Raw genomic sequence first — 22,944 nt, forward strand, 5'->3', positions numbered from 1 at the left:
GTATTTATTTTAAATAGAATGAGGAAGGCAAAGAGACATGGGTTTCATTTAATTAAAATTAAAAGTTTCTTACTACCAAAATAGCTTGTTTTAAATTGAATTGAGATTTATCTTTGATAATAATAACAAAAATGGCAACAATATATATAGCTGTCTAAGAATATTGTCCACACCTTATTAAGTTATCTGTCTCAGGGTTACATGGAGTGGCACTATGCCCCAATATAAAATAAAAGCTTCGTGACAACTGTACGAAGGAAAGAAACACCGTTCTCAAACTCAATATAGAAAACAAAATATTCGTTTTCTTCAACATGAAAGTTACGTGTAACTTTAAAGACGAAAGTTACAGAAAGCAAATTACACAATCCCACTAATAGGGCTGGGCAAAAATAACTGATCTGTACTGTACTATAGTTAACTGTACTATATTATACTTAAAAAAACTGATCCACTTTTACTAAAAGTTCAGTATACTATTTTATGGTTTAGTTTTTAAAAACTGAACTTATAACAGTTTCGGTTCAGTTAACTGTGAGAACTGTATCTACTCTTTTCTCTTCTCTAGTTTCTATTCAATTGGTCCATCTTGCTAAGAAAACGTTATTTAATAATAAAATATTAATAAAAGAAACCGTTCAAATAAAAAACTTATAATGAATTTTTAAAGACAAAATTTTTTTATCACAAATTTTTATATTTTTTCATCAATAAACATATATTATTTTTTAAATAATATTATTTTAAGTAATAAAAGTAAAATATATTTTTTTAAATTTAATTTATTAAATGATTAAGTAATATAAATCATAAAAAAAGACTATATAAAAAAATTACTTTAAATATATTATTTTCTTTAACATATTATTAAATATGTAAAAATATGTTAAAAAAACTTTTAATGATATTAAAATATGTGTAAGCGCACACACTAAAATAACTATTTATTTTAAAAATCAACTTACTTTAAAATAAATATCAATATTATTATTTTTAAATGATAGTATTTTACATACTAAAACTAAAATATATTTTTTAACGTTAAATTTTATTAAATGAATATATAATGAAATATCATAAAAAAAATAGTAGTGTAGCAAAAATAATTAATATTATAGAAATATCAAATGACAAAAAAATTAACAAACGTTTATTAAGAGTAATTTTTCTAGTATCATCTTTTATTATATTATAATAATTAATAAATATTAGTTTAATTTTTACATAATAAAATATAAATAATAAATAATTGATTAATAAAACAATTTTACAAGGGAACAAAAGAAATATAAATAAAAAATTATTTTAAAATAAAATAAGTAGATAAAAAGATAAAATAAATTATATACAAATATAAAACAAAAAGAATATAAATAAAAAATTAAAAAAATAAATATAAAAGTAAAATAATATTCATGAAAAAATAAATATAAATAAAAAAATAAAAAATAAAATAAATAAATAAATAATAAAATAATTTCCATACACATATAATAATAAAAGAAATATAAATAAAATAGAAAATAATAATATCAAATAATTAAAAAGTTAATTTGTAAGACACTTATGAATAAAATAAAATAAATATTAAATTAAAAAGAACATGTATTGTTATACTATTCCGTTTAAAAACTAGTACAATTCAGTTTAAAATTAGTATAATTCAGTTTAAAATTAGTATAGTTAGTAGTTCAGTTTAGTTTATATTGTAGTTTAGTATAATTTAGTATAGTTCAGTTCAGTCCAGTTTGATAAAACAAAAAACAGTTCAGTTCAGTTTGTCTGAACTGTTTTACAGCTCAGTTCAGTTTATACAAATTAGTTTTTAGTTCAGTACAGATTTTAGCATGCAGTTCAGTTCAATTTGCCCACCCCTACCCACTAATAGCATGTTAGCCTACAAACTCCCTAAAGTTTCTCTTCTATTTTTCCTTTAATAATATTTTATATTTTTTGCGGTGTCAAATTATATTTCGTGTTTTAAACAACTCAATCAATTTTTTCACTTACAAGATTCATCAAATAGATTGTATAATACAAAAGTTGGAATACTTTAAAGATACATAAACTTTTCTTCGATAAATATTTGCTACTGCACTCAACTCAAATTCAAATTGGATCCACCAAATTTCTCCTTAACAACAAAATTCTCTATAATAGTTTTTATTTAGTGTTTATGCTAGGATAGTATTCCCCACCATAGTTGCGCTAAGGGTTGCCTCATCCATCTAATGAATATTAGGTATCCAATATATTGTTTTTTATTTATTTATTTTATCTTATTCTTAAACATTTTATATCCAAAGCACAAAAAATAACATTTTACAGTCATTATAAATAATAGAGAAAAATACTAGAGGTTATATTAGAGAGCTATATTTTCTTAAAAAAACCATAATATTATTTACCCGTTAAAATAACAAGATGACTCGGGGTGCCGCGTATACAAACCAAACGGCGTTGTTATTACTTTTGGGCCCACACCGACCACACGAATGTGCTCTACACGTGAGAAATCCACACGCATGCACTATCAATATTTTTACCATTCTCTCACTAATTTACTTATTAAGTTATAATAACAAAGGAAAGTTGAAATTTCCTATAACCATAAATAAATATGAACAGAATTCACCCCTCTTAAATAAAACCTCACCCATGAAGAATAAAAACAAAAATTAAAACTCAACAAATCTTCAACATTATATTATTTTATCATTTTTTATGATAAAATATCTTAAAAATTATATTAAGAAAATATTAAAAAAAAGTACAAAAAAACACTTTTCAACAAAACACGACGCATAAAACCCGTTACTCTCAACAGAAAAAAAAAACGTTTTTTTTGCAGTTGTGTAAATTAGTGATTATTATATTACTTAAATAAATAAGCAGGAGAGCATCAACCTCCCACGCTAGCTAACCGGTGACGGATGGCAGCATTGTAGATGCGGCGGTGGAAGCTATGCATCTGAAATCGCATCATATTCTCTTTTCTCTATCATCTCTCATGTATTTCAATTCTTCCAATTCTTCAAAAACTGAGTCAGACCCAACAAAACTGCTCCTACGTTGTACCAAACAAACAACCTGAAACAAATAAAAACCAACGACCACGACAAAACCTACAACAATGCTCCACTTAATCACACCGCCGGAATCCTCCGATTCGTTCCTCCCCGGTGGTCTGTTCCTCAACGGTCACACACTCCCCTCCTCCTTCACTTGCTACCTTCCTCCTCCTCCTTCTCCTTCTTCTTCTGATCCTATAAAAGTATCATGTGTTTGTTGGGAAAGATGTTTGAGGGTGGAAGGTGGCGTAGGTGGCCGTGCGTTCTTGTCATTGAGTTTGTCCTTAAACGGAACCGGTGGGGATCAGAAGTATGGAAAAGAATCGGGTGAAATTCTTGGACACCATCATAAGAAGGTGGAAGATGTTGATGATGGTTTGAGTGAAGAGAAAGAGAAGGTTGAGATCAATGGATCGGGTGCTGTCAACATGACTAAACATCTATGGTCTGGTGCTTTTGCTGCCATGGTTTCCAGGTCTTCAAAATCATTCCTTTAATTTCTACATTATCGTTCCACTCACACGCACGTTACCTCGCTTTTGCTTAATTTCATATTTTCTGCAGCTTTGCACTTTCCTTACGTTTGCCCACTGCACTCATTCTTGTACGATTTTGATAGGGTGTTAGTGTAAAATTTGTACTTTTAAGGCAGTAAGAAATTCAGCAACGCCTTTCTAACACACTTTTTTGAATGAGAAATAATTAGATGATTTAGATTACCATATGAACCGAATTTTTTAGTTTACAAGAGAGAGTTATTAAGACTTGGTTATGTGTCCCAAGGAAATTGCTTACTGTGACTATGGCGGTCTGATACTATGTAACAATTTCTCCTTTCTGGTCGCATTCTTTCAATAAATTGTAATAAATAAAGACGCAGTGCTAGAAGGAATGTGTCAAAGAGTGTGTTATAAACACTTCTCTTTAACTAATTGTTATAAAAGTCAACAAAATTATCATATAATATGTGGTGATTTTCTATATGATGACAGCATAGAAGTCCTTGTTATTAATTCTTCTTTCGTCTGAAGCATTAAATTTAAAAGCATTATGCACAATGGTATAAGTTTGATATGTGCTTATTCTATCAGGACTTTTGTTGCGCCTCTCGAGAGACTTAAGTTGGAGTACATAGTTCGTGGGGAACAGAAGAATCTTTTTGTGCTCATTCAGGAAATTGCGACTTCTCAAGGGTTGAAAGGCTTTTGGAAAGGGAACTTTGTGAATATTCTGCGTACAGCGCCTTTTAAGGCTATAAATTTTTATGCCTATGATACTTACAGAAACAAGTTGACAAGGATGTTGGGGAATGAAGAATCTACTAACTTAGAGAGATTTGTTGCTGGTGCTGCTTCTGGGATAACAGCTACATTGCTCTGCTTGCCCATGGACACTGTGAGTGGAAATTCAAAATCATGTTGTTTGTTCTCTCTAGTGCTAGCATTTCGAATTCTGATGATTTGAAGAGTATGATAGGATAGGACTGCTATGACTTTATAGGTACTGTTTAAGTATAGGTACACTTTCTTTTGGTGTGATGCTATAAGAAGGATGAAATGATGGGTATGAATTAATGCAGGCTTGTTTATGTGGTCTTTGTACACCGGTTTGGTGCAATCGCATGGGTCCAATTTATTTACTGACTTTGAATTGGCAATGTTGCTAGCTAACTTCAATTCAATCTCTCTCAATTAGTAGTTTACAAAACTAAAGAGGAATAGTGATGTTCCTCTTATCTGCCCACCTCTCTCAGGTGATTCTGTGAGTTTAGTTGATGCTTAGTCCTATTCTTATTTGCTAGCAACTATAATTGTTTAGAGCTCTTTACATTGATAAACTTTTGGAAATTGTAAGCATGTTCTCTTTTGTCACATATTCATGCATTCCCATCTTACCTTTTGATATATATGTTCCTCCATGATGCTTCTTGATTGTAATCACTCTATGAAATCTTGTCGTTGCTTAAGATTTTGGTTGAATACCAGAAATTTTTCATGGTCTGTTGTCACTTCACTCACGTGTGCCTTGCCTTCAACATTTGGAGCACTAAAAAAGTCTTTCTCTGAATTTCATGAAGCCTACTCAAACAAAGTAGTACGACATAGTTCAATCTTTTATTGAGTTTTTTGTGCTTGTGTTCTAAGAGTGATTTCTTTCAGATCAGGACGGTAATGGTAGCACCTGGTGGTGAAGCCTTAGGAGGTGTGATTGGTGCCTTCCGCCACATGATAAGAACAGAGGGCTTCTTTTCTCTTTACAAGGGTTTAGTACCCTCCATTATCAGTATGGCACCTTCAGGTGCTGTCTACTATGGTGTTTATGATATCTTAAAGTCAGCATATCTGCAATCACCTGAAGGAAGGAAAAGAATCCAACGCATGAAAGAAGAGGCCCAAGACTTGAATGCACTGGAACAATTGGAATTGGGTCCTATCAGAACTCTATTATATGGTGCTATTGCTGGTTGCTGTTCTGAAGCTGCTACTTACCCCTTTGAAGTTGTAAGGAGACAGCTTCAATTGCAAGTACGAGCAACAAGGTTGAATGCACTGGCAACTTGTGTCAAGATTGTTGAGCAAGGAGGTGTTCCCGCCCTCTATGCAGGACTAACTCCTAGTTTATTGCAGGTATGGTTTCTATTCTTGATAATATGCTTTGATCCGTGAAAACTCTTTAAATTTCAGTAAACAAGTAAAATGAGTCTATGATAATTGACAGTGAACTTAAACTTCATAAAAATTTCAGCATATGTCCAGTCCATGAAATATTGTTTCTTAATCAATGCCTTAAGTGAAATCGCCTGTATGAACAATGTTTAGTTTCAGTGAGTGTCTCAGCATGATGTATAACTTGTGAAATTCTCCTAGCTATAAAATAATAAGCAAGATAAGAGAGGATAAAAAATTATTTTAGCTGTATTAACCTTGTGTAGATTGGATTAATTGTTCCAAACCTTCCTAAAGTTCAGAGGATGGACTTGTACCAACTTCTCTATTCTTTTAGTTTCAGCTAGTTTTGAGAGCTGGTTTTCATCTTTAGTCTATTTATGACAAGTTCTTAATACTACTGACAACCTTTTATTGATGTTTCAATATGTTGTTTTTAATTTTGTGACTTTTCAGGTGTTACCATCAGCTGCTATTAGTTATTTTGTTTACGAGTTCATGAAGGTAGTTCTCAAAGTAGAGTCAACATAGATGATAAGGCCAGCGATACTAAAGCTAGAAATATTTGATCTTTGAAAAAATGGGAATTTTCTGCTTATTTTCTTAGTCTGTCACCCCTGTTTTTGCTGGGTGTTGGAATGTTGCTGGATGTCAGAAGAATCAAGGGTGTCTCGTAGAACTAATTAGTTATGTTTTTCTGTTGGATCTCTTACTGATTTTATGTTGTTTACTTAATAATAATCCAAAGAAAGAAAAACGCTTTATTAGAATTTAAAAGGTCGAGTGTACATATTTTGGAACATTTCCCTATTTCCGACATTTGTAGTTCACGAAAGGTTCTATTCTTATTAACATCTAAAATAAGTGTACAACATTTGAAGTTCAGGAAAATTTCTAATCTCATCATCTAAAATAAAAATTTTCATACCTTTTCTCCAATTTTTACTTCAGATACTGCAACATACAACTGCACATGAGTGAAAGAGTCTAGGTAAGTACAATCCAACCAAAAAATAAATTGTTCTTGACATTTATTTATAGATATTGTAAGAAAACACAGACAATGAAAATTGGTTTCTCTGAAACTGAAAGGAAATCTCATAGCTAATGGTATGGTCAACTGCTTTAAAGCAGAATTTGTTCAGTATTGGGATTTATCCCAAATTATTAATTTTTAAAGAAGTAGGAAGTTAGCTCAAGCACTTGTTTTCCCTACATTGTAACTAGAAAAATTATTAGTGACCAATGGTATGAAAAATATGTAATGAGCTGTCTTACCATCATGTAATAATAAAGATGCAAGAAACATTTAAAACAACTAATCGCTTGATTTTAAAGCAGTAGATGAGACTTTCAAAACAATTGTCTTAATACTTCCATACCAGTAAAGCATCCATATTTTGGTTATAAACAAATTTTTGTTCAAGAATTGATGAGTTCAATAAAGAATAATGGATAACAACCTTTTTTTTTTTATCGTAGTTCAATTCATCAACCAACAACCTATTTTCATATAAGTATGAACACTAGTAAGAATATTAAGGAACATATAGAAAAAAATGTTTTTCAATTTATTATTTTTTAAGGTTTTTGGTAAAAAGAAGTCACAATTCTTTATGAGTTGGATTGATATCTTATTGTGAATCTAGTAAAAAGATCATCAACACATCAAATACAACATTGAACCAAATTCTTTAAGGATTTCCCATTCACATAACTTTTTCTATTTCAGTTAAACAAAACCTCTTCAATTCATCATCCCAATTTGAAGTACTACGATGAGCAAGAATGGTCGATATTTTCAATATAGTATATATATAAACTATATGATTAACCGAGTGACAGTAGAAAAAAAATGGTATTTTTACCAAGAAAACTCAATGTATTTATTCCTTATGCGAAAATAGTTTGTGTAATTGAGTTGTGTGAATATTATCAGTCGAAAAAGGAATATTAGTAGTAGCTAAACTTTTCATAAAGAATAATTGTCCAAGACTCAAATATTGGAAAAAGAATTTCCATTTGAAACAAATCCTACGAATAGTAAGTATTAATCAACACTATAAAGCAGAAGTAGACAACAAGAAGTGTTACAAAGACAAACCCATGATAACGAAAGTGTGTTGGATGATTTATTCTCCACAATTATTCTCTTTCTTAACCCTAAATAGATAATATAAAAAAAAAAAAATCATTACAATTTATGTGTTGATGGTTCTACCCTCTACACGCAAATGCAGACACCTACATCAAAATAACAAAATTAGTAATATGACCTCTTTATGCCATTAAGATTACTATAATGTAAAAAAACAAAATAGATGAGAATTAGTTTACGACAACTATAAGAATATAGTGTTAAATAAGTAAATATATACATGCCCATTTATTTACGTGAAAATGGTTTTAGTTCTATTTTATATATTATAGGCATTTGTTACACCTATTTCGGAAGAAAATCACACAATTCAAAATAAACCATGTTTTAAGGAAAAAGATAAACATATTCTCTTTAACTTATGCGATAAATAATAATGCATTTGTATATAATATAATATAATACATTTGGACAAGTTGTCAATATTTATGAATTTTTACTTATTGAGTTATTCATTCATTTATTATATTTATCTTATTTTGTCTAAAGCATTATATTTTTACACATTAGACAATATATAATATAATCTGGTGAGTACATATGAATATATTAAGTTCCACAATATTTATTTTTAAATGAAATAAATATAAAATAATTGATAAAATTATTCTGTAAAGTGAGTTGGACCATGCTTCTAAAATGGTAAGCCAGGTGGTTCAATACACCACCCTGTGGTGGCCCACCTTTATCAGTTTCTCAAAATCCTACAAGGTTACAGAGACCAATGTGTCATCCCATTTGTCTTAAAATAAAATATTATATTCAAAATTTAATTTTTTTAAGAAATTCAAAATCTAAATTTAGAGCTTTTTCATATATGTAATTTTGAAGATTTTAATGTTGTTAAATAAAAATGTGTTATTTTGTTTTAACTGAGAAACTATTTTTTTGGTATGTTTGTGAAGAGACATGAAAATGACGTCATACAGTGACCGAGTTTGAGCCAAGAAAAAGATGTGAGAAGGTGCGACGAAGAAAGGATAAGCCAAGGATCAGTCAAAGTGGAATCGCTTTTGCGGTTTTGACTTGAACAATATTTTTCTCTCTTTCATTTTCTTCTCTTCTATTCGCTGCGATGCAATGCAATGCAACACAACACAATAACGCTTTCAGAGTCTAAGACTTCCCGCGTTGAAAACTTTTCCTTTTTCGTTCATTGGTCACAGCCTCTGAACACTCGTTACACTCTCTCTCCGCGTTAAAATTCATTGTGGAACTTTCCCAGTTATTGCAATTTATTATACATACATCACAATATACTACCATCTTTCCTTTTGCTTCTCTTAGATTTAGAAAAAAGGTCCTCTCCTACCTCTTGTTTGCCTTACTGGTCCTAACAAAATTGAAGCTTTGAGCTCAGCTTTGAGCTTTCATGGCTGAGGCCAGACAGTACTTTCCCCCCTCTCAATTGGGTCAGCTTTTCTTCTCTTTGATTCCCCTTTTGTTGCTTGACATTCCAATAATTCAAACTCTGAAGAAAGAAACCCTTTTTAGAAGTACCCATGATAGTGGAGCATTGAAATGCTAACCCTTTATCGCAAAGTTCAAGTTTGTTACTTATTGTTGCTGACTCTATTTTTGAATTTCTATGTTTCTTTATGGGCATAGATATCAAGCAAATTATCGTGGAAGCACAGCATCGATGGCTGCGTCCGGCGGAAATTTGTGCAATTCTCAGCAACTATAAGAAGTTTCGAATTGCTCCAGAACCTGCTACTATGCCACCAAGTATGGTTTCTTTTCTGCCAAGAAGTTGTCTTAGTTTCTTAATAGCTTGATTAGGAGAAAAGGATTTGTAAAATTGTGTTTGGTTTTCTATTTAAGGGGAAGCTGGAGGTTTAGGATTTTAATCTTTTAGAAATTATATCTTATTGGCACTGGGACACTGAAAACTTAACAAAATTATGCGAAATATCACATCCATGTTTCAATAAACTTCTCTGCATGTATGCTCTTGTAGGAGAAGAAAGTAAAAAGGTGAAATTGAAATTCTTCAACTCATGTACATAACTTCTATATAAAAACCCAAGTACATAAGTTAATTTTACCTTTGTGAGAGAAGCTCAATTCATTTATAGAGAAGTTTATTTAAGTAGAACCTAATTGTAATAATGCTCATCGTTAGGTCTTATCGTATTTTTTCCTTGACGTTAGGTGGTTCACTTTTCTTATTTGATCGGAAGGTGCTGAGATACTTCAGAAAGGATGGCCACAACTGGAGGAAGAAAAAAGATGGAAAAACAGTAAGAGAAGCACATGAGAGACTAAAGGTAAAATTATACTGCGTTTAAGTTGCTGTAGGCTTTATTTCTATCGTTGAAGTTAATTACGCTTTAGGAAGTAGAATGTATTGAGAGAATCTTTCTTCTTTGTATATTGTTGCACTGAATGAGGGATAATATGATGCTCTCAGGCTGGAAGTGTGGATGTGTTGCACTGCTATTATGCTCATGGAGAAGAAGATGAGAGTTTTCAGAGACGCACATATTGGCTGCTTGAAGAGTAAGTGTTTATGTTTAATGTTTTCAAAGTTTACTGCAAAAATTTCCCTCTTTATTTATCTTCTTTTGCCTGATTCTGCTCTTTGCATTCTTCTCATTCTCCATCTCATATTAGGTAGTATCCAGAAAGAAGGAACATTTTCTTTTAATGTGTTTGTTCTTTCTCGAGGATGCTATGCTTTAACCTATAATTAATAAGATAGAACAGTGCATGTTGCTCCATTTTATTGGTTTAAACTAATTATAATAGGCTTCTAGAAATTTCTCATTTATTTTCTATGGTTTTTGTCTATGGATGGGCCTTCCCTTCTCACCCTTTTTTGTTCAACGCTGTTGCAGGGAACACTCTAACATTGTTCTAGTTCATTATCGACAAGTGAAGGTAACAGGTTAAGATTTTATTAGTATTTCTTTCCTAGTTGTCATTTGATAATAACTCGAGGAATAGCTACTTCTACATTTCCAGTTCCATTAATAGAATAACGAACTAGTAAAATATAATTGGGTTGCTAAAATATGTATGAAGTAGGAAAGTAAAACATGGAAATTCCATCATAACTTTAGCATTATGTTACTAGATTTTCCCAAACAAAGCTGCCACCGTTTTCTTAAGTTGCTCTGAGAAATTTCAGCATCATACTATTTTTTTCGATATTAGAAACTATAATTTTGTAACATAATTTCTGTCTAAGACTATGTACAATTCTCTCTTCCCTCATCAAGGATGTTGACTCTATACTTTGATTCTTTTAGGAGTAAATTTTCTGAAGCATGTAATGGAATATAATCGTGATATGCTATGTCTTCCCATCTATGAATAATTTCATTTTGGGCTGTCATTCCTTTCACTCAACTGTCTTGTTCAAAATAATTAGGGAACCAAGGCAAATTATACGTGTGCTAAAGAAAATGAAGAATCTCTTCCTTGTGCTGAACAAACTGACAAAATTATGCTCAAAGCAGAGATGGACACTTCTTTTTCGTCCGCTCTTCATCCAAACAGTTACCAGGTTCCTTCACAAACTATGGATTCAAGCATGAACAGTGCTCAAGTATCAGAATATGAGGAAGCTGAATCTGGTACTTCTTTTGCTGCACATTAATAATTAAAATGTTCTGTTTTCAGTTTTTCATATCTAGATGACATTTATAGTAACCTTTGTTAAGCCTTTGTCCCCCGTTGTCACTTTTTCTTGTGTATTAATTTTTTTTTAAATTGATGTAATTTTTACAGCATTCAATAGCCATGCAAGTTCTGAGTTTTATTCTTTCCTTGAGTTACAACGCCCTGTTGAGAAGATTATAGATCAACCTGCTGATTCTTATTCTCCTCACCCACTCATAAGTAAGTTTCTTCATTCTAAATTGTTAGTTTAACTTCTATGCTTTGTCACTATAAATTTACACCATAGCGCAGTCTTACATTCATATCAATTGAAGAGTATAGCTTTTGAGGTAATTATAGGAATCAGAGTTCTCAAAATATAGCTTTTGAGGTAATTATAGGAATCAGAGTTCTCAAAATCAAATACCTTGTTCATATTTTTATACATACTGGCCTTTTGATCAGTAAAGTCCATAACTAACATAAGTTTTTCTATTGAAACTGGGACAGATGAGCAAAAGAAGTTACCTGTCATTGATGATATGAATTATATCTCACTCACCCAAGACAGAAAATTCATAGACATTCATAATGGTGGATTGACATATGAATCCCCAAAACCCCTGGGATTTTCCTCATGGGAAGATATCTTAGAAAATAATGGTGAAAGTCAACACATGCCTTTTCAGCCTTTATTTCCTGAAATGCAACCTGATGAAATGGCAGTCAATAGCAGTTTTTGTCAAGGATATGACATAATGGTGCCACATTTGACCACCAGCATTGCTAAGCTGCATGACAATGGAAGTCTCATACAAGCTGAAGGAAGTTGGCAGGTATTGTGTACTGGTACTATTGGTACTTCATTTGCATGGAGCACTTTTTGCAATATTTTTATGTTGCATGATAAGGAGCTTTGAAATGGTATTGTAGCTTTTGTCAAAAGTAAAAAGACTTGAAACTAATGTGTCACAACAAAATGATATTGGTATGATGCTGCAAATGTTTTTGATTTTTGAATTACCTGTTTCATGTTTCTGTGGGAAAAATATATAATCAAGCAACTGATTTTGCTTTATGACCGATAACATGTTACTTAACTTTTATTTCTTTCCTTCAAACTCATTTAATTGATTAAAGTCTAATCTGTTAACAGGGATATAGTGTTGATTCTTTACGTGTGTCCAGTTGGCCTATAGATAATATCCATTCAAGCTCAACATGTGAGGTTAGTTGTAGCAACTGTGAGCATGAAGTTAATGAAGTTGATATTCAGAAATCCTTGCAACAGTCTCTTCTCCATCAACACAAACAAAACAAGGTTCTCATGCAAAATGATCCTCAAGAGATAATGCTTGATTATCTAAAATCAGATTTTGAGGCCAGTAGAACCCTGGATGGAATAGAAGACCCACGTTTCACTTTTAAAAGGACTCTGTTAGATGGATCCCCAGCAGAAGAGGGTCTGAAGAAGCTTGATAGTTTCAACCAATGGATGAGTAAAGAGCTTGGAGATGTGGAAGAATCAAATAAACCATCTACTTCTGGTGCTTATTGGGATACAGTTGAAAGTGAAAGTGAGGTTGGCAGCACAACTATTCCTTCCCAAGGGCACCTAGACACCTATGTATTGGATCCATCTGTTTCCAATGAGCAGCTTTTTAGCATTATTGACTATTCACCAAGCTGGGCATTTGAAGGGTCAGAAGTTAAGGTATTCTCTTTCGATATGCTCATGGAATTGTTCTAGTTTCCTTTTTACTCATCTGTCAGTTATTCTGATTATTTATTTCTTCACTTGTGAAAAAAAAATGTATAGATTATCATTTCTGGACGATTCTTAAGAAGCCAACAAGAAGCAGAACAATGTAAATGGTCATGCATGTTTGGTGAGGTAGAAGTGCCAGCAGTGATACTTGCAAAAGATGTTCTTTGCTGTCATACTCCTCTGCACAAGGCTGGGAGGGTACCTTTCTATGTAACTTGTTCCAATAGGTTAGCATGCAGTGAAGTCCGAGAATTTGATTTCCAGGTCAACTGTACTCAAGAAGTCAACACTGCAGGTGAGGATAGAGCCATCGTTTTTCATACTCTTAGTAGACGATTTGGAGAACTGTTGTCCCTGGGGCATGCCGTTCCTCAGAATTCAGATTCAATCAGCGAAAATGAGAAATCTGAACTGAGAAGTAAAATCAGTTCTTTGCTAAGGGGGGAGGATGATGTTTGGGACAAGCTACTGGAACTTACTCAAGAGAAAGATATTTCTCCAGAAGATTTACAGGAGCAGCTGCTTCAAAATCTTCTAAAAGATAAGTTGCACGCATGGCTCCTTCAGAAAATTACAGACGATGGAAAAGGCCCCAATGTATTGGATGAGGGTGGCCAAGGTGTGCTTCATTTTGCTGCTGCTCTTGGCTACGATTGGGCACTAGAACCCACAGTAGTTGCTGGTGTGAATGTGAACTTTCGTGACATAAATGGATGGACTGCTCTTCATTGGGCAGCATTTTATGGCAGGTGAGCACCTCAGTGCTTGCAGTATGAAGCACATTTCGTAAAAATTGAATTTTTAGTTCATCGTATTAATCTAGCACGATATACCTTACATTAACTTAATGCTTTGAATTTTATTTTCATTTTCTTGTGTATTACTTCATCAGGGAGCGCACGGTTGCTTTCCTCATATCCCTTGGCGCAGCACCTGGATTACTGACTGACCCATGTCCAGAACATCCTTCTGGTAGAACACCGGCTGATCTAGCTTCTACAAACGGGCATAAAGGAATTGCAGGGTATCTCGCAGAATCTTCACTAAGTGCACAGCTCACTACTCTTGATTTGAACAAGGATGTGGGAGAAAATTCGGGAAACAAAGTGGTCCAAAGAATCCAAGACATTGCCCCAGTTAATGATCTTGATGTTCTATCATATGAACAGTCACTGAAAGATTCATTGGCTGCAGTGTGCAATGCCACCCAAGCTGCGGCTCGTATTCATCAAGTCTTCAGAATGCAATCATTCCAGAGAAAGCAGCTGAAGGAATTTGGTGATGACAAATTTGGAATATCTGACGAACGTGCTCTTTCACTTGTAAAAAAGAATGGGAAATCACACAAGTCTGGATCACGCGATGAGCCGGTCCATGCTGCTGCAATACGTATCCAGAACAAATTCCGCGGTTGGAAAGGCAGAAAAGATTTTTTGATGATTCGACAACGTATAGTAAAAATTCAGGTACATTTTGTGTGGAAATGAATAGAATTTATTATGGTTTTGATTTTATTAGATCCAATTTACAAGTGTCTATTTTATAGGCTCACGTGAGAGGACACCAGGTTAGGAAAAATTGTGGGAAGATAATTTGGTCTGTTGGGATATTGGAGAAAGTTATTTTGCGTTGGCGTCGAAAAGGTAGTGGTTTGCGAGGATTTAAATCAGAGGCCAATTCTGAAGTAACTATGATAGAAGATGTAACATCCTCTGAGGATCACTATGATGTCTTAAAAGAAGGCAGGAAGCAAACAGAGCAAAGATTGCAGAAAGCCCTGGCCAGGGTGAAGTCAATGATTCAGTATCCAGAGGCAAGGGACCAATACCATAGGGTGTTGAATGTAGTAACTCAGATCCAAGAAAATCAGGTATTTTACCCCTTTTCTCTCATCGCTAATTTTAATGATATTCACACCATGTAGTGTTTGTTTTGCAGGTAAAGCATGATAGCAGTTGTAACAATTCAGAAGAAATAAGAGACTTCAATAACCTCACTGACCTTGAAGCACTGTTGGACGAAGATATTTTCATGCCTACAGCAACTTAGAAGTTAGATTTCATCGTCACTTGTGTGGCTTATAATTTAACAGCACAGTCAGGTCATGAACCGTCTTATGTTGATCGTTATAGTAATATTAATTCTAATTCTTTTTAAAGTATCACTTGCTAACATTTAAGAGAAAAATGTGTAACCAACCTTAGAACTACGAAAAAGACAATCCTTTTCTCTCTATTTAAAAATTAAAAATAATAGAAAAGTATATAGGGGGAAGAAAAGTGTGTATTAATTCTACTATAATTTAGTTATGGATAAAAATATCTCAATGTACACAACTAAAATATTTCCGTTGTAGTTATAAGTGCAAAATAGACGAGATTTTCCTGTCAAATACGGATTGCAATGCCTTTACGAAAGTTTTATTTTAACCACCTGGTGGGATCCAACCCTATATTCACACTGAAATGTAAAAACAAGTGTCATTTTGATCCATGTCTGCCTCCACAAAGGCTAGTTCAGCTGGGGAAACTTCAAGAAATAGGCCACAAATTGGGCCAAGTACCATGCTGTAGTTAGGTTAAATAATGTTAGCCGATATTATTGTATAGGAGATTTGTATCTTGTTATTTTATTATTTTTTTAAGTGAAATAAAACTAATTTGTAACAGATTTACTTATAAATAAAAGATTAATCTCTATGGCCAAGGAACGAACTTAAAGTAATCATGATCTTTGAGTTAAATAATTCACCGTATTTTTTTCTTCGGTTTAAAACACTAAGCTTTTTACCGGAACAAAGATGTATACTTTAATCAATCAAAAATCGTCTGTAAGAAGATATTATAAAAATTAAGTCACGCCTTATAACTATATATCAATGCAAAAACTTCATTCACTAAAATAATCTGGTTAAATTTCAAAATGAAAGTATACAGTCAATTTTTCATTGCATGCTTAACCGTCAGGAGAGCCAAGGTCGTCCCTAACAGTTACTTAATGTCCAACATCCCCCTTAAAGGGATGCACAAAAATAGTTTATATTTGGAATAGTGGACAACTGCAATAATTATGAATTTATATACACGATTTATGTTTACTAGACCTTAGAAAAATGCCTGCCTACGACCTATGAATTGGTCTAACAAACAATACAAAATAATCTACCACGAGTTTGGATCAAGGATCAATTTCCATTTGTTTCTAATGTTGGTTGAGCGTTTGCAACCATGAATACACATCGTTGGTGAAATTTTCACCCGATATATATACTGTTCTTATTGTGAGAAAGAGTAAAAAGAAAAAGGACAGTGCTAACACTATCCACTGTACATGGCAACCACCTAAGTATAAATTTTCACAACCCGAATCCTCTGGGGGATGTTGAATAAAGGGAAAACGGTAGAAAGGAAAATAAATATGGAAACCTGGTGAAAAGAAGTCCAAATGATTACAGAAGAGTTGTAGAACTCCTCCATCTAATTCCTGTTACCAGAGCCAAGGCTCTCATAGAACAAAATGTACCCATGATCTGTATTACTTGAATATTCCTGTGATGATCCAAAGAACGTCTGCACAGCAGATTCGTCAATCATCTCTACATTTTCGTCATCAAAAAATAACCAGTGGTTATGGCTTTTCACAAGACTGACATAATGCCCATGGTTGGGCCCACTCCCAACATGGACAACTACCGCAAATAGAGAATACTCTATATCTGCATCTTCAACAGTGTTACTCAACTTCAGCTCCAGGGGAAAAACAACCCGATATGACAACTTCTTGTAGCGGCCAAGCTGCTCCATGTACTTAAAACGCTTAAGATGGATGACCAAGATGTGAGGTGGTTTCTTTATCTTCATCCTCTTCTGAGCTTCTTGCAAACTAACCCCATAAAAAAGATTACATCTCGGTACGGACATGAAAAACAAGAAAACAGACTGCACATATTTCACTCACTAAACTGAAAACCAACAAATCTCACTCAAATAACAATCAATGAATGGAGAAGTGAACATAGCATCGTTTGCTTTTTTAAAATTGTAGTATTGGTTCATAAACATGAATTTCATTTTTTTTTATAAAAAGATGGAATTTCCACAAAACAAAATAAGATATTTAAGCTTTTTAAGATGTGTTTGATCACAAACTATTTCACTCCAGTTACAAGAGGTAGAAGATGCACTCTAGAAACTTGAGGAAAAACTGTTAGAAATGATCTTGATCCAAAAGATTTTCTGAAAATTTGGTTTTCAACATAAAAAATGACATGACAAATCCACACAGACAATTAAATCTAGTGGGACAAGACTCGATTGCTGTTGCCCTTACTAAATAAACAAGCAGCAGATTAGTTCAGCTATACACATGATTCAAAACGGTTGAACAGGTAACTACAGAAACAAATTGTGCCAAAAAGCCGTATACCTGCAGCATTTGTCACAAAAGAACTTGTCTTCAGCGTTCAGTGTCTCAGTGGAACTGAAATTTTTCAAACAGCTTGTAATTGAGCTGTTCTGCTCAATATCAAGACTCAAGTCTAAAAATGTTTCATCTCTAGCTGTCACTGTTTCACATTGCAAGCACCTTGTCTCATTGGTGAGTATTCCCTGGTCAGACCAAGTTACAACAATAAAATTCCACAAAAATAGAAGTAAAATATATTGTATCACTAGAGTGCAGAGGAAGATCAACCACACCCTCTCCCCACAATAAAAATAAATAAAGTACGAGTGAAATTACTATTTTGCACATTGTTTAGTAATAAAGTTAATCTGTAATAAATTAATAGTGTAATAGAATCTACGAAAATGCACAGGTTTCTCTTATAATTTACATAGAAGCCAATATGAATGGATTATCCATAAATTTAAGAAACCTAAACTAGCAAACAACAATTCATGTGCACTTTAAAAGAGATGTAATTGACTGATTAAATAGAAAGTTAGCTATTTATGGTCCCCTCTCATGCAGTAGGAAACATGCTAAAAAATATAAACATTGAATTGACAAAGCAAGTCACCTGAAAATTTTTGTGTACCCAAGTAACTAATGGCTCTTTGTGAACACCATTAGCTTGACCATTCTTGGGGCCATTAGCGGCCTTTTCAGAAGGTGGTGAGGTCTCCTGATCAGCAGTTTTTGCAGCTTGGGTCTCTTTCTCAAGAATGTCAACAAGTTCATTCAGCAAAAAGTTCAAAAATTCATGGGCATCCTACCATAAAAAGATCCACAATAAAAATGTTGTCTGCTAAAAAACTTTAACAAGAGCCCTTATGCAATCAATGAAGCAGAGTTTAACAGATAATAACAATCAAGAAATAAAAAATACCCTTATACGCACACGAGTTTGGTAACATTTATAATAAACAACCTCATTCAAAAATAACAAATTGTCATTGTACAAACTCAGTTAAAGCCATTTCCAAAGATGAACACTGAACATGAGTCACAAGATAATTTACTCAAAAGAGAAGGGGGGAAAACTAATAAGACAATGCACTGATACACAGTAAAAGCATCACTAGACATAATAAAGCAATGATACAATATGCCAAAGTCAAAAGAGTTGTTGCCAAAGTAATGGTATTATATGCTTCCAACAGGATATATAATAGGAATCCAATTTGAAGTGTACATGTTCCAGTTAAAGTATATAAAAAAGGCCCAAAAATGTACAAGCAACATGAACATTTCAAATTAATTTTATTACAAACAGTTCAAAAGAATTTCCTGTTTATTAAAAGATGTTCATACCGAGTTCAAGAGCACAAATTGTAAACCTGAAAATTTGGTCCAAACCAAACTAGACGAGATGCATTACAAAGGTAACACTAATCTAACTCTTGATCTGCCAACATGACAACTGATAATATACCTCAACAAGGCCAGCGAGAAATCTTTAATACATACAGTAGCATCTCTAGCTAGGATTCATGTTTAAATAAGCTGCAACTTATAGGAAAGGGCATGTGCATAAGATGCCGATAAGCATGACATACTTTCATAAGCACGGAGAAAAATAAAAACATAGAAAACTTTGTTTGTGACCATGATAAAAATTAACCTCCTTATTGTAATACAAACATTACTGTCAAAAGAAATTTAAAGGTTTTCTAGAATAATTGCCTTTCTACACATGAAGCTCATTCTTGACAGTTTAAACACATACCTGGTGCATATAGCTACGGAAGAGTTCATTCTGTTTTTTCAGCCTCTGTACAAATCGTTTGGGAGCAACAACACCAGTTTTTTTCTTCTGGGAACTTATCTACACCAAAAGAAATAAATAAGTTACATTTACAGCCAGGAGAGAAATAAACAGGCATGCAAATGCCACTAAAATTAAATGGTCATTTGATTCACAAAAATAATTGGAAAATATTATTCAAGACATACAAAATGAAGATACTTACTAAAAACACACTACAAATATCTTGAAGCAAGTTCTTGAGCATCATAGGAAATGGGTATCTAAGTGCCCATTAAATAGACATGTAAATGACTATTAAATAGACATTTGAGACAATTAGACAAATAATTTGAGACAATTTCTCAGATAAAAGTAATAGCATTCATATTCGAAGATACTTTAATGTTAAATTTAGATAATCTATGTCAATTCCATATTTCTCCGAAAAAGAGCGACATGAAACAATACAAAGCTAACAACAAATGTCAGCTACCTATATATATTTTATACATTATAGGCAGGAAGTCCTGTTTGATAAACTTCAACCGATCAATACAATCACAGTATGCTTTGCAAGGAAGAACTGAACTGAACCACAAAATGAACAAATATGCATTTCTCTATGTTACAAGCACAAATTTCATCAGCATAGCAAAAGTCCTTCCACATATGGTTAAGAAAATGAAATCTATAAAGAACAGCAAGTGCATAAGATCATGAAAATAATATTTTACATTAAATGGAGACTAAGAATTCATCCAAGTTTCCTCAGAGCTGTCTATTGAATGGTCAATGTCATTTGGTAGCCAATGTTACTAGAGAAAGCAAGGTCACAAATCCAAAACTAAAGATGACAAGATCCACAATGAGGCATTCAAAGAAAAAAAATGTACTTTGATTCATATGATCAAATAAATGAAGAATCGAACAAATCTAGGAAATCTAGAGCTCCTTCTATAAAAGTCCATGCCAAGCAATACAGCCACAATTAGTGAAGACGGTACAACTTTCAAATGGTGAATATCGCTTGACCAACCAAATATAAACAAGCTTGGGGGGCATCCAGTATGAAATGCCAAAAAATTACAAACTACAGACTGATTACCTGAGAAAACAAATCCGCCAAGCACGTCAAAAGATTTTCCTCCCCATCCAGTATGCTTTTGTTATTTCCATAATACTCCAGTAATTGTTCACGAAAAGGAACACAAAAGTATAGTGCCTGTACAAGGAGGCAGAACAAGAAACTTGTTAGCAAAAGAACCTAAAAACCATGGCGAAAAATAGCAAACCGACAATCTTCAAGTAAGTTCTCCAGACACTTCAAGTGCCGTTACTGATATTTTATATATGGCAGACATATCGAGTGCAACCAGCCAACAATTTTTAAATTGACGTTTACGCCAAAAGAAACGCTGATGATAAAATTGAATGAAACGTATAAAAGATTGAACAGTATATCCAACTTTTAATTTTAACAAAACTATGAATTATAACAAAAATCCAGTGCTTGAAGAGTCCACTGAACAGATCAACAGAGCGTCCAAAACACTGATATGCATTAAAGCACTAAATTCTCCTGACAATACACTCGAAATTGCAATAAAAACAACTCTAACAGAACAGAGAATCCACCACTAGAAACCAGAACAAAAAGCAAAGATGCAGTAAAGATTGGAGTATCGATGGAACGCGAAAAAAAATAGAACGAAAAACGAAAAATCGTAAATCAGATTGAAGACCTGCAAGACGCTGTTGCAGTAACAAGTGTTGCCGAAATTCTCAAGGCCGAAGTAACGCTCTCCTTCGGGGAATTGGTCGCCAAGAGCCTTCTCAAGCTTGGAGCCCGCAGCACCCATGACCGCGTCAACCGATCAGAAACTCAGATTGCTATGCGATTCAACTCGGTGATTCGCACCATGAAATGCTGAATGACCGTTTGGATCGCTAGGGTTTATCGCAGAAAGAACCTCTTTCTGGTTTCAGGTTTTCTCTATAGATATGATAGCAAGAAATGAAACAAGGGTTTCCCGTGAGAGAGAAAGAAAACGAAGAAGGACGAAATGCTGATGAAAATTTAAGGAGGAGTTGAGGAAAATTAAATAAAGAAATAACGGATTTGTTCTAAAACATTATATGTCTCTGTATCCTTGACAAAAGAAAACTAAATTTTCGTGTAATTGAAATTTATCTCAAACATCTCAATTCAAAGAAAAGTCAATAAATATGACTATCGTTAAAGAAAATAAACACACAAACTATCACTCTTTTATTTGAGGTAAAAGTTTTTATGATAATTAATTAATCTGTAAATATCCGACATGTTACATATAAATTTTGTAACAACAATTTAAGAAGATAATTTATGAATACAAGAATAAACTATTTGTTTGGTTCGTAAAAATATACTTAAATGGCATGTTTAATGTACACTTTTTTTTATGAACTTTAATTTATACACTAACACTTCTTGAATATCTATTGTTTTTAATGAAAAAAATTGCTTCAAACACGTGAGTGAAATGCCCTTTAGAAAAGTTTGTGCTTAATAATCGATTTTATTTATCATACATTATTTTGAACAATCGAGAAATGTGCACCATTCTTGGAGGAAATTCATTCATAAGTAAACAAAACGAAAAGAAGAAAAGCCATAAAAAAATTTGTATCTATGTTGATTGTCTACAATCCTTTTGAAAGTGATTCTTTGTTTTTGCGCAAATAAAGTTTTAAGTTTGTGGTTGCACAAATAAACTTCATTGAAAAGAAGGAGAAAATAAATATGAGAATGACAACAAAACTTAAAACACAATAAATCAGTTTGATTTTAGCTGGACTCTTAATAATGAATAATGACATCATTTATATTTTTTATTCCTTAAAAAAATAAAAACAAAGCTCGTATAAAAAGGAAGCATTAAAGAAATATGATAAAAAGAAAATTGTACACCATTCAACTTGGTGGAATTTATTTGAAACTATGCTGACTTAAAATGATGTGATGTAAGAAATATAAAAATAAAAATGAGCGAACATGGAATTTTCAATTATGTTTTTTTATTAACAAAAAATAATATATATTTGTATTTTAAGAAAGGGATTGAAGTGCATTTGAGGCTATTTTAAAGGCCGGATGAGCTCCCTAATAATCTTCTCATCATTTGAGTTATGTCATATGCTCTTTCTTCTTTTTGTTCAAGTCATGTTTGTCAAATAATCTTGTAATAAAAATTATTAATTAGAATTAATTACCTCACCTACTCTGTCAAACATTTATTTATAAATATTATAATCAATTTACCACTAGGTGATCCATTAATTACTAATAAATGACTTTCATTATTTCTATTAATTTCTCATCAATAGTTGTTATTACTCAGATTAATTATTAATTAATGGTTGTTCTAGACCAGTTGATCATTTTCTCCCATGGTTGATCGTCCAACCCTTGGCTCACTAGGTGACCATACAGTACAAATTTTATA

At 32.8% G+C, this 22,944-nt stretch overlaps 3 protein-coding genes across 3 annotated transcripts; 2 read left to right on the forward strand and 1 right to left on the reverse strand.

Annotated features, from left to right (window-relative positions):
- The first annotated feature begins 2,903 nt into the window (after nucleotides 1-2,903).
- On the forward strand, nucleotides 2,904-6,585 carry LOC148205511 (putative mitochondrial adenine nucleotide transporter BTL3). The gene is made up of 4 exons (XM_088103403.1): nucleotides 2,904-3,546; nucleotides 4,163-4,466; nucleotides 5,231-5,698; nucleotides 6,194-6,585. Exons 1-4 carry the CDS (start codon nucleotides 3,134-3,136, stop codon nucleotides 6,266-6,268), a joined length of 1,260 nt encoding a protein of 419 aa, XP_087959529.1. The 5' UTR covers nucleotides 2,904-3,133; the 3' UTR covers nucleotides 6,269-6,585.
- A 2,375-nt stretch (nucleotides 6,586-8,960) lies between these two features.
- On the forward strand, nucleotides 8,961-15,456 carry LOC148205512 (calmodulin-binding transcription activator 3-like). Its single transcript, XM_088103404.1, has 13 exons — nucleotides 8,961-9,307; nucleotides 9,504-9,623; nucleotides 10,050-10,165; nucleotides 10,309-10,397; nucleotides 10,736-10,778; nucleotides 11,272-11,476; nucleotides 11,631-11,741; nucleotides 12,012-12,337; nucleotides 12,658-13,215; nucleotides 13,321-14,018; nucleotides 14,162-14,735; nucleotides 14,816-15,139; nucleotides 15,208-15,456. The coding sequence occupies exons 1-13, from the start codon at nucleotides 9,268-9,270 to the stop codon at nucleotides 15,316-15,318; spliced, it is 3,315 nt and encodes a 1,104-aa protein (XP_087959530.1). The 5' UTR covers nucleotides 8,961-9,267; the 3' UTR covers nucleotides 15,319-15,456.
- Nucleotides 15,457-16,440: 984 nt separating this feature from the next.
- Nucleotides 16,441-21,564, reverse strand: LOC148205513 (ubiquitin carboxyl-terminal hydrolase 4). The gene is made up of 6 exons (XM_088103405.1): nucleotides 21,202-21,564; nucleotides 20,565-20,681; nucleotides 19,439-19,537; nucleotides 18,290-18,481; nucleotides 17,695-17,876; nucleotides 16,441-17,151 (listed from the first exon to the last, which is right to left on the reverse strand). Exons 1-6 carry the CDS (start codon nucleotides 21,316-21,318, stop codon nucleotides 16,746-16,748), a joined length of 1,113 nt encoding a protein of 370 aa, XP_087959531.1. The 5' UTR covers nucleotides 21,319-21,564; the 3' UTR covers nucleotides 16,441-16,745.
- Nucleotides 21,565-22,944: the final 1,380 nt, after the last annotated feature.

This window comes from Vigna umbellata, chromosome 1 (assembly GCF_029865625.1).
Source record: "Vigna umbellata cultivar VRB3 chromosome 1, Vumbellata_1.0, whole genome shotgun sequence".
NCBI lineage: Eukaryota > Viridiplantae > Streptophyta > Magnoliopsida > Fabales > Fabaceae > Vigna > Vigna umbellata.

Excerpts from the sequence above, each read along its gene's own strand:
- LOC148205513 (XM_088103405.1), bottom strand. The coding sequence starts at position 21,318 with ATGGGTGCTGCGGGCTCCAAGCTTGAGAAGGCTCTTGGCGACCAATTC. Across the intron at positions 18,482-19,438 it reads TCCGTAGCTATATGCACCAG|GATGCCCATGAATTTTTGAA; the intron begins GTATGTGTTTAA and ends TTTTTATGGTAG. Across the intron at positions 17,877-18,289 it reads GGGTACACAAAAATTTTCAG|GGAATACTCACCAATGAGAC; the intron begins GTGACTTGCTTT and ends TGGTCTGACCAG.
- LOC148205512 (XM_088103404.1), top strand. The coding sequence starts at position 9,268 with ATGGCTGAGGCCAGACAGTACTTTCCCCCCTCTCAATTGG. Across the intron at positions 9,308-9,503 it reads CTTTCCCCCCTCTCAATTGG|ATATCAAGCAAATTATCGTG; the intron begins GTCAGCTTTTCT and ends TTATGGGCATAG. Across the intron at positions 14,019-14,161 it reads TGGGCAGCATTTTATGGCAG|GGAGCGCACGGTTGCTTTCC; the intron begins GTGAGCACCTCA and ends TTACTTCATCAG.
- LOC148205511 (XM_088103403.1), top strand. The coding sequence starts at position 3,134 with ATGCTCCACTTAATCACACCGCCGGAATCCTCCGATTCGTTCCTCCCC. Across the intron at positions 4,467-5,230 it reads TCTGCTTGCCCATGGACACT|ATCAGGACGGTAATGGTAGC; the intron begins GTGAGTGGAAAT and ends GATTTCTTTCAG. Across the intron at positions 5,699-6,193 it reads TAACTCCTAGTTTATTGCAG|GTGTTACCATCAGCTGCTAT; the intron begins GTATGGTTTCTA and ends GTGACTTTTCAG.